The 14,985-nt window shown below is 36.9% G+C and overlaps 1 protein-coding gene across 1 annotated transcript in view; it reads right to left on the bottom strand.

Annotated features, from left to right (window-relative positions):
• Positions 1 to 13,688: 13,688 nt before the first annotated feature.
• LOC124798015 (V-type proton ATPase subunit C) overlaps positions 13,689 to 14,985 on the bottom strand; it is a 71,169-nt gene continuing 69,872 nt past the window's right edge. Inside the window, exon 10 of the mRNA XM_047261212.1 lies at positions 13,689 to 14,974. Coding sequence (XP_047117168.1) covers positions 14,879 to 14,974 — 96 coding nt within the window. The 3' untranslated portion in view covers positions 13,689 to 14,878. The remainder of the gene's footprint in view (positions 14,975 to 14,985) is intronic.

Genomic DNA, 14,985 nt, shown 5'->3' with positions numbered 1-14,985 from the left:
AACTGACTTTCTAACACACGTATGAAAACAGTGGTGGAAGTATGCAGTATGAATGGGGCCACAGTGTAGTGATAAAACTTTCCTGCAAACGGAAATGCTCTATACTTCCATGATTCTGCATCCATTTGATTGTGATTGTCATTAATCTGGCTCTGATTGCGATTGTCATAAATCTGGTTCCTTTCCTTCCCCTTCTAGAATACTCTGCAGAGGACACTATTTATACCCAGATTCTAAACCCAAATTCACTGATTTTTCATACAAGTTACTCTGAAAGGAATATTTATTAACTTCCCTCTTGCATAACATACAATAGTTTCTCAATCACAGTCCATTATGATCGTCTTCTTAACCAATCAATCGCTAAGATAACCTCTGCATTTAGTTCCAGTACAACCAGAAATATGTAACTGAATAGCTCTCCTTGTGTTCTAAAGTCCAATAACACTTTGTACATTATGGCCTTCCTACTTTTTCTCTTAGCACCTATTACTTTAATGCCCATTACTAGCATTAGTTCAACCTAAAATTTGTGCATGATCATTTCAAAGAAGCTTTCAAAATAGCACTTACTTGCACTCCTGTGTGCAAAATTACAAACATCTCTTGCCCATTTACTTTGATGTGAATGATCATATGCAACTTAGTATCTTCCTTTCAATCTTCTTTGCATACCCACAACAGATCCTTTTTGATTACAAGGTCTTGCCATGATATCCAGACTTTACACGGAACGTCTTATCTGGAGGTTGTTTCCTCCTCTTCACCTTAACATTTTGCCCTACTTTTTCCCGTAACCCAATGGCTATGATTTCTACTGCTGCATCCTCATCTACTGTATCTGCCGCATGTAGAAAACTTCTTCCTCCCTTACTTCTTCAGCATTGTTCTTTGATGATAATGATGCCTGATCATTTACAGATTCTTTCTGTCCAACCTCTTTCTTAAATAACTCACTCAAGTTAAAAGCAATTCCAGCTATCTCTTTTTCTCGAAAAATAAACTCATCATCACAGCTACTTGTGTCTTCCTTGTCTTCCTTTAGATACTCTAATTCATACAAGATGTTTATGAAAGTACAGTTAGGTTTTTAAGCTTTATCACTGTCAGATACCGCTTGTTCCTTTTAATATATGACTCACTTCTGTGGGTATGTACTTCTGCTATCACTAGGACATATTGACTCAGAAAGGGTCTCCACAAACTTCATGTCAGGATCAGAATTACTCTCCTCTTTGAAAGTCACCAGTCTGCATGAACAGGATAATCTCTGAATATGCATGTGTGTCTGCATCATGCTCCTTTTAACTATCTCTCTTTCCCGTAAAACTCCTCCTCGTCATAATTTGTTGACCTTTTGATTGAGCTCTGTATACCGCTGCTGTATGCAGTCTCTGTTGACGCCATTTATGGCAACATGCGCCATGATTGGCATTTCCTTTTCTGATTCCACTTGTTGACCTCAAACCTGCTTATCTTCTTTACTTCTAGCTGTGATTCCGCTCGATTCAGCTGTATCCCCTCTCTTCCACTAGCAATTGTTTCTTCTTCTCTTTCCACAGTTTGAATCCTGATGGTAGTCCTTTTATAGGTTTGGTTTCGAAACTGCTCTTCATGCGAACGCGAACACCACTTGACGGTTTTGCTGCTATTGTCTCTTTCCCAGTACTTCATGAAATGCCTATTATTGCTTTTGGCCATTTCTTCTTTCCTGTGAGCATTAGGTCTTCAACCTGCACTACACTTACTTTTTCACTTCCTTGGACCCCTGTACCACAAATTGTATGCAACTATTATGTGTCAGGCTCTGGACTTTTACTCTTAACAGTTCCATCTCGCTATGAAGTTGCCGTCACTTCTTGCTTCTCTATACGAGAACCTATGCTTTGTTGCACAGTGTTACACAACTCTTTAAATTCAGCCATAGTCTCATCTGAATGTTCTGTGTTCACTGCAGGTACTATTTTCTGCAATTTCCCATAAACTAGAGGTTCCACCATTTCCTCTATCCTCTGAATTTCAGAGTCAAACCTCTCCTAAATTTCGGTAACCTTTGTCTGTACTTTTATCACTTTGTCTTTCACATTACATACTGATTTACTTATTTCTGTGATGTGTTGGCTTTGTATAGTCAAAATAGGTAAGTTTGCCTCAATTTTTTCTGAAAGGTTTGTATCCAAATTTGATATTATGCCTTCTAACTTAGAACACTCGGTTTTCATTTTGGTCTCGATTTCATTTTTAGATTTTAATTTCCCTACTTGAATATTGGTTTCCAACTGATTCATGTTGGTTTCCATCTGGGTCATAATACCTACACTCATATTGTTCATATTAGTTTACATTTGAGCCACCACACTGCTTAAAAAAACTAACAAAATCAGCACCAGTATCCAACTGTGCTGCCTCCATTGGTAGATTTGTTCCACTTTTAATTTGTATGGGAATCGTATCCTGCTACACGGTTCAAATCAGGGTAGATTTGTTCAACAGATTGTCTAAGCCACTTGCACCATCTATATTTCCTACTAACAACATGTTCTCCATTTCTGATGCTTGTTGATCCATGTTGGAACTGTCTGCCAAGGTGTTGTTCTGCCCTGCTTTATCATCAGGAATCTTGTGATCCGTGCACAAGGTGTCATCTTGTACATTATGACCTGATGCCATTTTGTACTGCATTTATTTGCACCAAATTCAATTTTTCACACAGTCAAGTATTAACTGTGTAATTGTTGTAATTGGCCATTTATCTATCTTTTACAGGTTTTCATCATGAACCTACCAATTTTGCTATGCAGTTTAGAACACAAGACGCACAAAACTGAAGGTTATGCTCATCAAAATTTTGTTGTGATGACATGCAAAATTAACTAAGTCCTGTCACACAGCACTATATGTAACTAAATCACTTGTCACAACTTTCACTAATATCCCATGTGCAGCTGTACGTGAAGGGTTACAAACTTAAGTTCACAAAATTGTGACCCACTATATCTTTTCATGGTATTGTAATTCAAGTTCAACTGTGATAAACAGTAACTTATGCACCTGTGCATGTGCTTACTGCCACATTCATTGAGAAGATTGTACTAAATGAAGAATTTTTCTCTGCCTTGGAGGAAGTTAACAGAATCTGCAGCGACGCACTACAAACTTTACCAACACATCTGCCTGTTATTGCTGCAGAGAGTGGCCACGCAACTCTTAGTCACAAAACAGGGCCATCAGTCCTGCCTTCTGTGTGTCACTGCTCTGTCACTGTTCACCTGCATATGCCCAGTTAGTCCACTGCACATTTCTACATTTGAAAAAACTAAATCTTTTTCACCTTTTTTACATTACAAGATAATTGCTGTACTTTTGACTGTTGTTGTTTCCTAATTTGATAACACATTTTATAGTCTCAAAGTTCATCGTTAAAGTACAAGAGTTGATTGGATGGTTCAATACATGATAGAACAATATCCTAACCATCACACAAAATAAATCATGACAAACCTTTTTATGGTTTTGATCAACTTCCACAACAGCAGTTAGCCTCAGTGAGACTTGATGAGAGCTGTGGTCACTTACCATAAGACTTCCCCTGAAAAGTTGAACTAAAACTATGAAGATTGTTCACCAGCTCAGAGGGAGCAAATTTTATTCAAAAAATCTGAAGGAAACACGAACAAAATTCAATTTAGGAAAAAAACTTTTTCTGAAATCATTGTTTCAAGAAAAGACTTTGTTTTTATACCGAAATATTTACGTATTCTGTGTTAAACATTTCTGTGAACTCAACCACAACATGGATAAGCCAACTTCAATTTAATGGTAGCACATTTCCTACCAAAGCAAAACCCTATTGTACAATGTGACTAAAATAAGTTATTTTAGTACATACTTCTTTATTCAAAAGAATTTGCTTTAACTAAAACATATTCTCAGCAATTTTAAATAGAAAAGCTGCCACAGAATTTATTAACAATTCTATAGCTCTGAGGGAGCATACAACATTTATTCTTATGATGTTTATGATACATTTTTGTCATAATTGTGAACTTCTGAAAAACTTTTTATATTCTCAAACTTATCAGTTAAACTCTCTGAACAGAGGAAACAGGATAGTTGTTAAGGCAATTAACTTGAATTGCTCTCTTCGTCAAGACTGCGTCACATTATTTCAGATACTTTACTGACTGACATTCTCACAATTCTGAAAACTGTTACCAAATGTAAGAACTACCTTGCCTTCAGTATTTAGATGCTGACGTGAGGTGGTGGATGATTTATGTTATCACGTCTCAGTATGGGCGACCGTTATGACAAGTCCTCGAGTTCATTGACACCATTTGGGTAGCAATAGCCGTACCAATGTAGCCATCAATTTTAGTTAAGAAAATCGTACATTCCACAACTTACATAGTAGAGATGACTTTTTGCCATCATCTGCTGCTGCCACTTTTGATTTTAGAGATGATCACATTAATTCTGAATTCTCAACGTTACTATTGTGAAGACAGAACTCAACTCACATTTGCACCCTCTGCCTACCCATCCCCATGTGTCTTTTTCACCACTTGCATACTACTCAGCATCGCAAGATCACTTTGTCCACCAAAAGGAAAGCCCAAGGCAAATTCCCTTCATAACTGCATTTACATTATTTTACTGATCACGAGCTATTAAATCTGCGATAGCATCAGTCAGTTTCTTTTGTAAAATAACAATGATCAACTTGAACCTATTTGGATGTATTGCATTGCTATCTTCATTGAGATACGTTGCATGGTGTTGCTTTCTGGGTGTTATGGCTTTCCTGATACCACTGGTATGGGAAACTTTTACTACTTTTTTTATAAATGAAGAAAAATTCTGAACATAAATTTAGGTTATGTTACAGCCTTTGAAAGATGAATTAGCAGAGAATCAAATAGGCAAAAAGATAAGGCTCAATAGAAATCCTTGGATAACACTGGAGACACTGGATTTAATGGATAAAAGAAGAAATTTTTTTTAAAAAATGCAGTGAAGTACGCAACTGGGAAAACAAACATCTAAAAATGAGAGTGAAACAAAGTGCAAAATTTCTAATCAGAAATGCCTAGAAAACAGATGCACAGCAGTGCAGGCGTGTGTGACTATGGGAAAGATATTTGCTGCTTACACGCAAATTAACGAAACTCAAGCTGAGAACATTCTCAGGTGAAGTATGTTCTTAGACTCACTTTATTCGTACAAACCTAAGAATGTTCTCTGATATTCCGAGAAAAAAGTACATTCTCTGCTTTATTTCTATGACCCCTTGAGGCAGTTGTAACAACAATGATTATCAAAGTACAAAGAGCAATTAAAATGAGTAGAAAGATTTACATGTTAAGTAAACTAGATAAAGAAGTAGTAGTGTCAGTTTCAATGAGGAACTTGAAACTTTTAGCTAAGGACAGAAGGATGTGAAGCAACTATAACTCAGCTTTAAAAGAATAGTTGACTATCCTCTAGAATCCTAGATGGATGTGTACCCAGTGAAACAGTTCACGATGTGATGGGACCCTCCATGATATACCGCCATTGCAAAGAAACTTATACAGAGAGAGAGACTACTGCATAATAGGTGTAAAATAAAGCATAGGGTTACACACAGATTGATGCTGAATGAAATGCATTTGGCTGTCAAGACAATGCAGAATACTGTTGATCTATCTCTCACAAAACTCACAGAATTTCTGGTCATTTGTAGAGGCTGTTAGTGGCACCAAAGTGTGTCCACTCACTCACACGAGATGGGGTAGCACAGCAAAAGCAGAAGTGCTCCACTCCATTTTCAAATGTTCCTTTAAATGAGAATTGTCCCAATTTAATCATCATACCACTAAAAAGATGAATGGAATAAGTATTAGTGTCAGTCGCATTGACAAACCGTTGAAATCGCTAAACTTGAACAAAGCTTGAAGGCCCAATGGAATCACTATCAAGTTCTATACTGAAATTGCAGTTGAGTTACCCGCTCTTTTAAATATAACATACCATAGGTGCCTCAAACAAAAAACTGTGCCCAGTAGTTAGAAGAAAGCACTGATCACACCCATCTACAAGAGTAACAGAAGCGATCCACAAAACTACTGTTGAATATCCTAGACATCCATTTTTTGTAAAATCTTAGAACTGATATCGAATGTAATGAGGTATCTCAAACAGAATGACCTCCTCAGTAACAATCAACATGGATTCTAAAAACATCAGTCATGTGAAGCCCAACCCACTCTTTTCTCATATGAGATACTGAAAGCCATAGATCAAGGCAGGCAGGTAGATGCAGTATGCCTCGATTTCCGAAAAACATTTGACTCAGTAACCACAGTTATGCTTGTTATCAAAAATATGACTGTATGTGGATGTCAAGGGAAATTTGCAACTGGATTGTGGATTTTTCGCTAGAGAGGACACAGCAAGTTATCTTGTATAATGTGTCATCATCAGATGTAGAAGTAACTTTGGGTGTGCCCCAGGGAAGTGTGTTTGGCCCCCTACATCTACATCTGTACTCTACAGAAGGTATGTCCCACTGGACCAGTTATTAGGGTTTCTTCATGTTCCATTCACGTATGGAGTGTGGGAAGAATGCTTGATTGAATGTCTCTGAGTGTGCACCAATTATAGAAGTAGAAGTAGTAGCAGCTGCAGTCATCCGTAGATCTCTTTTTACAGGGAATATAGGACATGTCAAAGTATTTACCAGTTTAGACCAATTTAAAATAAGTTAATTCTTATACGCATACATTTACAGACTTCTAGTTAGACACACACACACACACACACACACACACACACACACACACACACTCACTCTCTCTCTCTCTCTCTCTCTCTCTCTCTCTCTCTCTCTCTCTCTGGTGATCTCTGGGCCATTTTCTGTACTGCAACTTCCCATTTGCTATCCTGAAAAACTGAGTCAGCATCCCTCTATAATGAGTGAGATGTTGAGCTCAGAAAGAGGAAGAGGTGTTGGTATTGTGCTATGCATAGCTTTGGGTGGGGAGGGGGGGGTGGGGGGGGGGAGTAGGGGAGGGGAGGGGGGTTATGTATTTCTAGAAAAGAAAAAAAAGGAGAAAAACAGTGTGAAGGCATTATGTGGAATGTTGGATGTTTTATAATCATTATGATTTATTTATTTGTATAACTTTTTTTTTTTACCACACTTCTACTCTGTTTTATCTAAGTAATCCTTCAGTGTATAATATGTATTGCATAGCAGGTACTTTTTAGCTGCCTTTTTAAATAAGTGTCTTTTTGCAGTTTCTTTAATCTCTTTTAGCAATTTATTGTACAGTTTTATTCCTTGGTAGAAAATGCTGTTTTGAGTTTTCTGTTTATTTTTTCTTGGTAAATGTAAGTTGAGTCTAGCTCTTGTTCCATGGTCATGGATAGAGCTGCTTGTGCAGTGAGATTTTAAACTTTCCCAGCGCACATATTGTTCCAGAAAATTCGGGAGAACTGCCAGATGTTTGTAACTTCCTGCCACAATATTTCAGCACAGAGTCTTCTGGCCATCTTCAGGTGATACTGGTGAAAACTCCCTCAGCTCTGGTATTTAACTGCGGAACTGTTTGCACAGTAATTACCAATGTTATTTTTGATGCATACAACTGACTGGTAAATGTATTCACACGGAGCAGTTAAAATCCCCAGTATTCTGAACACACCTATACAATGAGCTCGACTACTGTTTTTGGTTCTTATTCTTATGGATCTTTCCTGGAGTTTGACAATTGTGATTATATTTTGTGCATTTGTTCCCCAAAAAAGAATGTCGTAGCTAAGAACTGAGTGTACACATGAATAGTATGTAACTAAAAGACACTACCTGTTACACACTGACGATAGGATTCTAAGGGCATAACATGTTGGTGACATTCTGTTCGTACCTTTGTGTGTTCACACCACTTCAACTGAGAATCAATATTCATTCCTAGACATTTTGCATTTGTTACACAGTCTATAGAGGTGTCATCTACATTTAATTTAACACTGTCATTTTCTCTTTTCAAACTGAAATTCATGGCATTAGTTTTCGTTATATTCAATGTCACTTTATTGCTTATTGACCAATCGCAAACTTCCTTCAGAGCTTCTTTTTCTTTCGCTGCAAGGAGTTCTCGTTTTCTCAGCGACTATAATATTGCTGTCATCAGCAAAGAGAATTTTCGCCATGATTAACACTACTGCGAAAGTAATGGTCCTAATATGCTACCTTGTGGAACCCCCTATATTGATGTATTTTGGTTCTGGTTTACTAAATGTTTGGATCTATTTGAAGTATGTGTTATTTCTACTCTTTGTACCCTATCTGCTAGGTATGACTGAAACCATTATTTCTACTCTTTGTACCCTATCTGCTAGGTATGACTGAAACCAGTCATTAGCTACCCCTCATATTCCTAATGCTTCTAATTTATATAATAGAATCTTGTGGTCGACTGTATCAAAGGCCTTAGAAAGATCCAAAAATATGCCTGTGACATACTCATATTTATCAAGAAAGTACAGCTTTTGTGAATTCTACTATGGCTGACTCCGTATTTTTGCCACTTCGGAAACCAAACTGTGTTTCGCTTAAAAGATTGTATTTATTCAGATAATTCATTAATCTCTCTTTCATAATTTCTTCTATTATTTTTGAGAGTGGTGACTGCAGGGAAATGGGCCAGTAATTTTCTCTGTCTTCTGCATTACCTTTCTTAAGCAAAGGTACAACTCTTGCCTGTTTTAATTGCTCTGGAAATGTCCCTGATGTGAAGGATTCATTTATTATATTTGTCAAGAGGCCTTGTATAATCTCTATGCATTGTTTCAATACACACATTGGTACACCACCTGAGCCTACTGACTTTTTATTTTTTTAGTTTTGGAAGAGTTTTATTGACTTCATTCACTGTGGTTGGATGTAACATCATAGTACTTAGTGCAACATTATTTACCGGTGTTATGTTTGCTTTGGAGAATTTTTGCTGTAACTTCTCTAGAATACTTGAAAAATGCTCGTTTGCATAGTTTGCTAAGTGTTGTGGATCTTTTATCATCTTATCCCCCTCTCTTAGCAGAATGTTATTCTGCCTTTGTTTCTCTCTCCCCGTTTCCTTTTTTAGAACATGCCAGACTGCTTTGCTTTCATTCTCTGCATTATATATAATTTTGTCATTAAATGACTTTTTTTGCAGCAATCAGCACCTTCTTATAGATATTTTTGGATCTATGATAGAAATTTAAGAATTCTGGATAATTGCGACTCTTTTTCGTGGAAGTGAGGTATTTAAGTGTTTGGGAGGACTTCTCAATACCTGCTGTTAGCCATCTATTTTTGGTGGGTGTTTATACAGACATCCATACTTTTGGAAATGCCTTTTCAAAGTTCAACTTAAAAAGTGTGGCGAATTTAGAGAATTTCATATTCACATTGGTTTCCTTATACACTTCATCCCAGCTTTCATTTGCTAGTTCTTTTGAGAAATATTTAATTTTGATTTCAATGTAGTTTGTAGGCTTGTAGCTTAGGGAATGATCTGACATCTGATTTTACTGTTGTTATTTGACAGAGATGGTCTGATAGTCTGAGATCTTTTACAGCTACATTAAATTTTTCCCTATCCATATTTGTGGCCACATGGTCAATTACTGATGCAGTCATTGTATAACCCTTGTTGCACTGTGGACTAATAGGGACATGCCAAAACTCTGAAGGATATTTATGCTGCTGGATTCATTTATGATATTAGTGTTGATGTTAATATCCCCACACAGAATTATGTTGACCTTTGTACTTGAGACTCTATCTAGAACTTCTGTTAATTTATTGAAAAAAGTGTCAACACTACCACTGGGAGATCTACACACACAAAATGATTAGTTTCTTGGTGATAATTCAATAGCTGATATTTCAAAGTGTTTGTCTTCACTTACTGTACTGAGGTCATGTCTTGATTTGAACTGTGTTCCTTTTCTAATATAAATGCGTGATCCTCCACCCCTTGAAGCAGTTCTGCAGTAAGAGTTTGCCCTTTCATACAATGATAATACTACATGTTGGATTTCTGTGTCTCTACACCAGTGCTCAGTAACACAAACTACTGTGCAGTTCAAAGACTGGAGCTCAATTTCTAATAGTTGTGGTGGTGGTTGTTGGGATGTTTAAGGGGGACTAAACAGCTAAGGTCATCAGTCCCCTCTAATAGTTGTATTTTATTTGTTATTGACTGCATGTTTTGATGGAGGATAAGTCTGTGAAATGACCATGTTACTCTTTCCAATGGTTTGTTTTTCTTTGTCACACCTGGTACGTGTGATATCTGAAGTGTTAAAATCTGTCTTGCGAGTGATTTTTTCAGAATTTTTTAAACTGCTGGAGATACTCTTTAGGCAGGGGAACCTGTTGTCTAAATTTATCCTAAAAAAAGAGATTATTATTCTAATCTTATCTTCACATCCCCTATGTGAGCAATACATAGAGGGTTGTAGCATATTCCTAGAGTCATCATTTAAAGCCGGTTCTTGAAACTCTGTTAGTGGACTTTCTCGGAATAGTATATGTCCATCCTCCAAGAGTATTTCAGTTCAGTTCCTTCAGTATCTCAGTGACTCTCTCCCATGGATTAAACACACCTGTGACCGTTCGTGCTGCTCTCCTCTGTATACATTCAATATCCCTGTTAGGCCTATCAGTTGTGGGTCCCACACATGTAAGCAATATTTTAGAACCAGTCACATCAGTGATTTGTAAGCAATCTCCTTTGTAGATTGATAGCACTTTCCCAGTATTTTACGCATAAATTGAAGTCTACCACCTGCTGCTTTATGCATGACTAAATCTATGTGATCATTCCGTTTCATCTCTCTACAAAGAGATATACCCAGGTATTTGTATGAATTGGCCGATTCCCCTGCTGTTCCTGTTGTATATTAATGACCTTGTGGACAATATCATAGTAACCTTAGACTTTTTGCAGCTAACACAAAGACCTGGGTGTAACAACTTGCATAGACTGGCAATGGCAAAAAAATGCATTTCTGAATAGAAGAAATTTGTTAACACTGAATATAGATTTAAGTATTATGAATGAAAACATACACAACTCTGCTGTAATATTGTACAGTATTTATCAGTTATTTCACAAATTTCAGCTGTTACGCCATCATCAGGTACAAAGGTAAGTATGTGAATTTTTTTTTGATCAACGATTTTAAACTAGTGTGTCTACAATGTACCTCCATTTCCAGAGACAAAAAATGTTAATTTCATGTTTAGGAATAAAACATAAGGGATTTGTTCCTAAATCTAACATTAACATTTTTCATCTCTCAAAATTGAGAGACGCTTTAGATATACAAGTTTAAAACCTCTGATCCAACAAAACTGCACCACATACTTATCTTTGTATCTGCTGATGATGTAAAAGCTGAAACTGGTTTGTGAAATAAGTAATAAATATTATGCCAGTGCTGTGTGTATTTTCATTCACAATGTATAAAATATTCAACCAAAAACTGACAGAACAGTCAATCAGTGCAATACATTTAAATGTCAGGAAGTCTTTTCTGAAAGTATTTGTATGGAGTGTTGCCATGTATGGAAGTTGCAGTAATCAATTGGAAATGAAGAGGCTTGCAAAGACTATAGAGTTGCATGGAGAGCTGCATCAAACCAGTTGTTGGACAGAAAACAACAACAACGAGAATTTGTAGGAATAGGAAATGGAATTGTCACGTAGACTCAGTGGTAGGTAAAGCAAGCCGCTGACTGCAAATCATTGGTAGAATACTAGGGAGGCATTATCAACCTACTAAGGAGACTGCATAAAAAGCGTTCCTGCGACCCGTCCTAAGAATACTGCTCCAGATCGTGGTACACAGACCAAGTAGGTCTGACCGCGAATATTGAAAAGATACAATGAAGGGCACCACGAATGGCCAAAGGTTCATTTGACCCACAAGAGAGAGTCACATAGAGGCACAAACAACTGAACTGGCAGACACTCTAAGATAGATGCAAACTGCCCTGTCAGAACCAGCTTAGAAGTTTCTAGACACAATTTTAAAAGTGATGAATCTAGGAATGTAGTACAACCCATGACGTATTGCTCCAATAGGGATCACGAGGACGAGATTAGTCTAATTATAGCACATATAGATGCATTCAGGCTATTACTCTTCCCATGCACCATATATGAATGGAATGGGATAAAGCCCAAAGAACTGGTACAATAGAATGTAACCTCTGCCATGCACTTGGCACTGGTCTGCAGGATATAGATGCAGGTGTAGAATAAGCTTTTACCTCAAAAAAGCCAAATCTTCTGTTCACCAATTTTTGCAATTTGACTAAAATTATGGTGGTGCAACAGAATCTTATCAGACAAATGCTACACACCTGGCACAAGAATGGTGATGCACTTTTTAGGATTTTTTAGTTACATTTTACCTCAGTAAAGAAATTTCCTTACATTAAAAATGTATGCAAAGACACAACAGCTAAAAATCATAGCTTTTCATAGGCATTGGTCTTGCCACAGATTCAGTCTCCAGAGATTTCAAGAACATTATGTGGAACAGATTTAGTTTCATGATAAGCTTACTTTGAAAACAAACAAAAATTCTTAAAGAGTTCCATGAACCACTTTACAGTCCTGCAATAATTGTGTACAATAGCAACAAGTATGATGTAATCATCTCATTTCTTTTGCTATAGATAGAGAACTACCAAGTGGCCTGCCCATTTCCAAAGCCTTTAGATGTGTTGCTGTTTTCCTGAGGACGTTTTAACTGTTTCACTGTGACATCGGAAAAGTGGCTGCAAAACCCGCGTACACTGCCAGAACATATGGAGCAGAAGTTACGCAAACTGGATCTACAGCAAATACTGATGATGGAAACACGGCTTTAAAGAAACAGGATTGTGTTCCTGTCTTGACTGTGGGTGGTGGACAATAACTTTGCCACTAACCGCTTTTACATACCACCAGAAATTCTTTGGGTTATGCGAAAGAAGCTTTTTTTAATTGGTTTATCGCTAAAATCTTTTGTGACATCTCTCTTCAGTTGTCCGCTATGTAGAAATCAATGTCTCTTTTGAAGATGATTTACTGCACGGAATATCCACAATGTCAGATGTATTAGATTCTGAAACTTCACATCAGTGCACACTCCGCTGCAAAGCGAAAATTTCATTCTGGAAAAATCGCCCAGGCTGTGGGTAAGCCTAGTCTCTGCAATATCCTTTCTTCCAGGAGTGCTAATTCTGCAAAGTTTGCAGGAGAGCTTCTGTGGAGTTTGGAAGGTAGGAGACGAGATACTGACAGAATTGAAGCTGTGAGGACGGGGCGTGAGTTGTGCTTGGGTAGCTCAGTTGTTAGAGCACTTGCCTACGAAAGGCAAAGGTCCCGAGTTCGAGTCTCGGTCCGACACACAGTTTTAATCTGCCAGGAAGTTTCATATCACTACACTCTCCACTGCAGAGTGAAAATATCATTCTGTATTAGATTCTGCTTGACATACATCCTACTCATTTCAAATCACTGTGGTTACCCAAAGACAATCCTTATATTTATTCAGCGACATCATTTTATTGGATATATCATTAGGCAATGAGGCATTCAATATTTTAGGCAAATGTAGATGCAATTTTTTTATTTAATAAAATAACACTCATAAAATATTCAGGAAATCTCTTTAATTTATTGACAACACTGGCATTGCATATTTACTTCACAACTTGGAATGTTATTTACAAATGAATGAACAGAACCACAAATTCTTCACTGTACAATCTATGGGTAACATACCCACGGAAAGAGGGACTTCAATGATCAGAGATAAAACATTTAACTTGCAACCGTATCTTACACATTTGACTTCATGGCTGTACTCTTGTGCTTACCAAAAATTTACAATAAATTAGTCCTGACCAAAACCAACAGTTATCCATGTACTGGATCCAGGCACCGGAGCACTAATGAACAGTCTAAACATCGCTTCTACAACAAGTAACAACAAAATTTAAAATATCTACAATATATTACATAAGGAGAAAGGTGCCCTACCATATAACTTCCTCCAGCACTCCACACTGAGTTGTAACACCAATCCCTCATAACTGTCAAGTTATTTTTATGTACACACTTCCAATAAAAAAGAATGCTCTGCATACTGCTGACTATGGAAGACACTTTTTTGTAGTTAGTAACTAAAACTGAGTGATCATATATGACAAGTTGAAGCATGTTTTAGTTTTTATTGGCAATGTGGTATGGTCTTCAATAAAATCTAGTAAATTATGCAATAAATATAAACATAAGATAAAACTGTAATTAAGAGAGATAAGAAAGGTGAGGATATTATATGAAGCAGGAGTATTGAGTGAGATTCCACAGATTATCATTAATAAAATCCAATTTGGAATCCGGTTCCTTTCCTTTGGGAAGTTAAAGTACTACTGTTATTTGATTATAAAATATTCCAATAACAAATAATTAACGTTTGATATCTCAACGGCAAGGCAGATGCATGGAGAGCATTTCTTTTTTAGGTTTAAAGTGAAAAGCTTCCTGGAAGTAAAAACTTGAAGTTGTGCTGCAGACAATGTACACACAGTTTCAGCTTGCTGCATTTCAGATGATCTAACATACAATTTATTTTAAATACTAACGTTCCAGTGGAAGACTGAATGTCACTACTACAAGAATACTGGCAGCACTGTGCCATCTACACAGAAATAATGTCTGATACAATGTGGAATGTTCTGGAGAAGCTTTTACATTTAAAAAAAACGAACACATACCAACTTCCCTTATTTGCTGTACATAATACTATCCGTAATGAGTTGGCAATATTACAGAAAAGCTTTTTACACTTTAGTATCAACCATATCAACATTAATTTTGTAATAAACATATGGGTAATACTCAGCATGGCCAAATCCAAGTCCTGGTATCTCCACACTCTGCAAAAACA

The sequence above is a fragment of the Schistocerca piceifrons genome, chromosome 5 (genome assembly GCF_021461385.2).
Source record: "Schistocerca piceifrons isolate TAMUIC-IGC-003096 chromosome 5, iqSchPice1.1, whole genome shotgun sequence".
Classification (NCBI taxonomy): domain Eukaryota; kingdom Metazoa; phylum Arthropoda; class Insecta; order Orthoptera; family Acrididae; genus Schistocerca; species Schistocerca piceifrons.
This window is presented reverse-complemented; position numbering and strand designations above follow the sequence as displayed.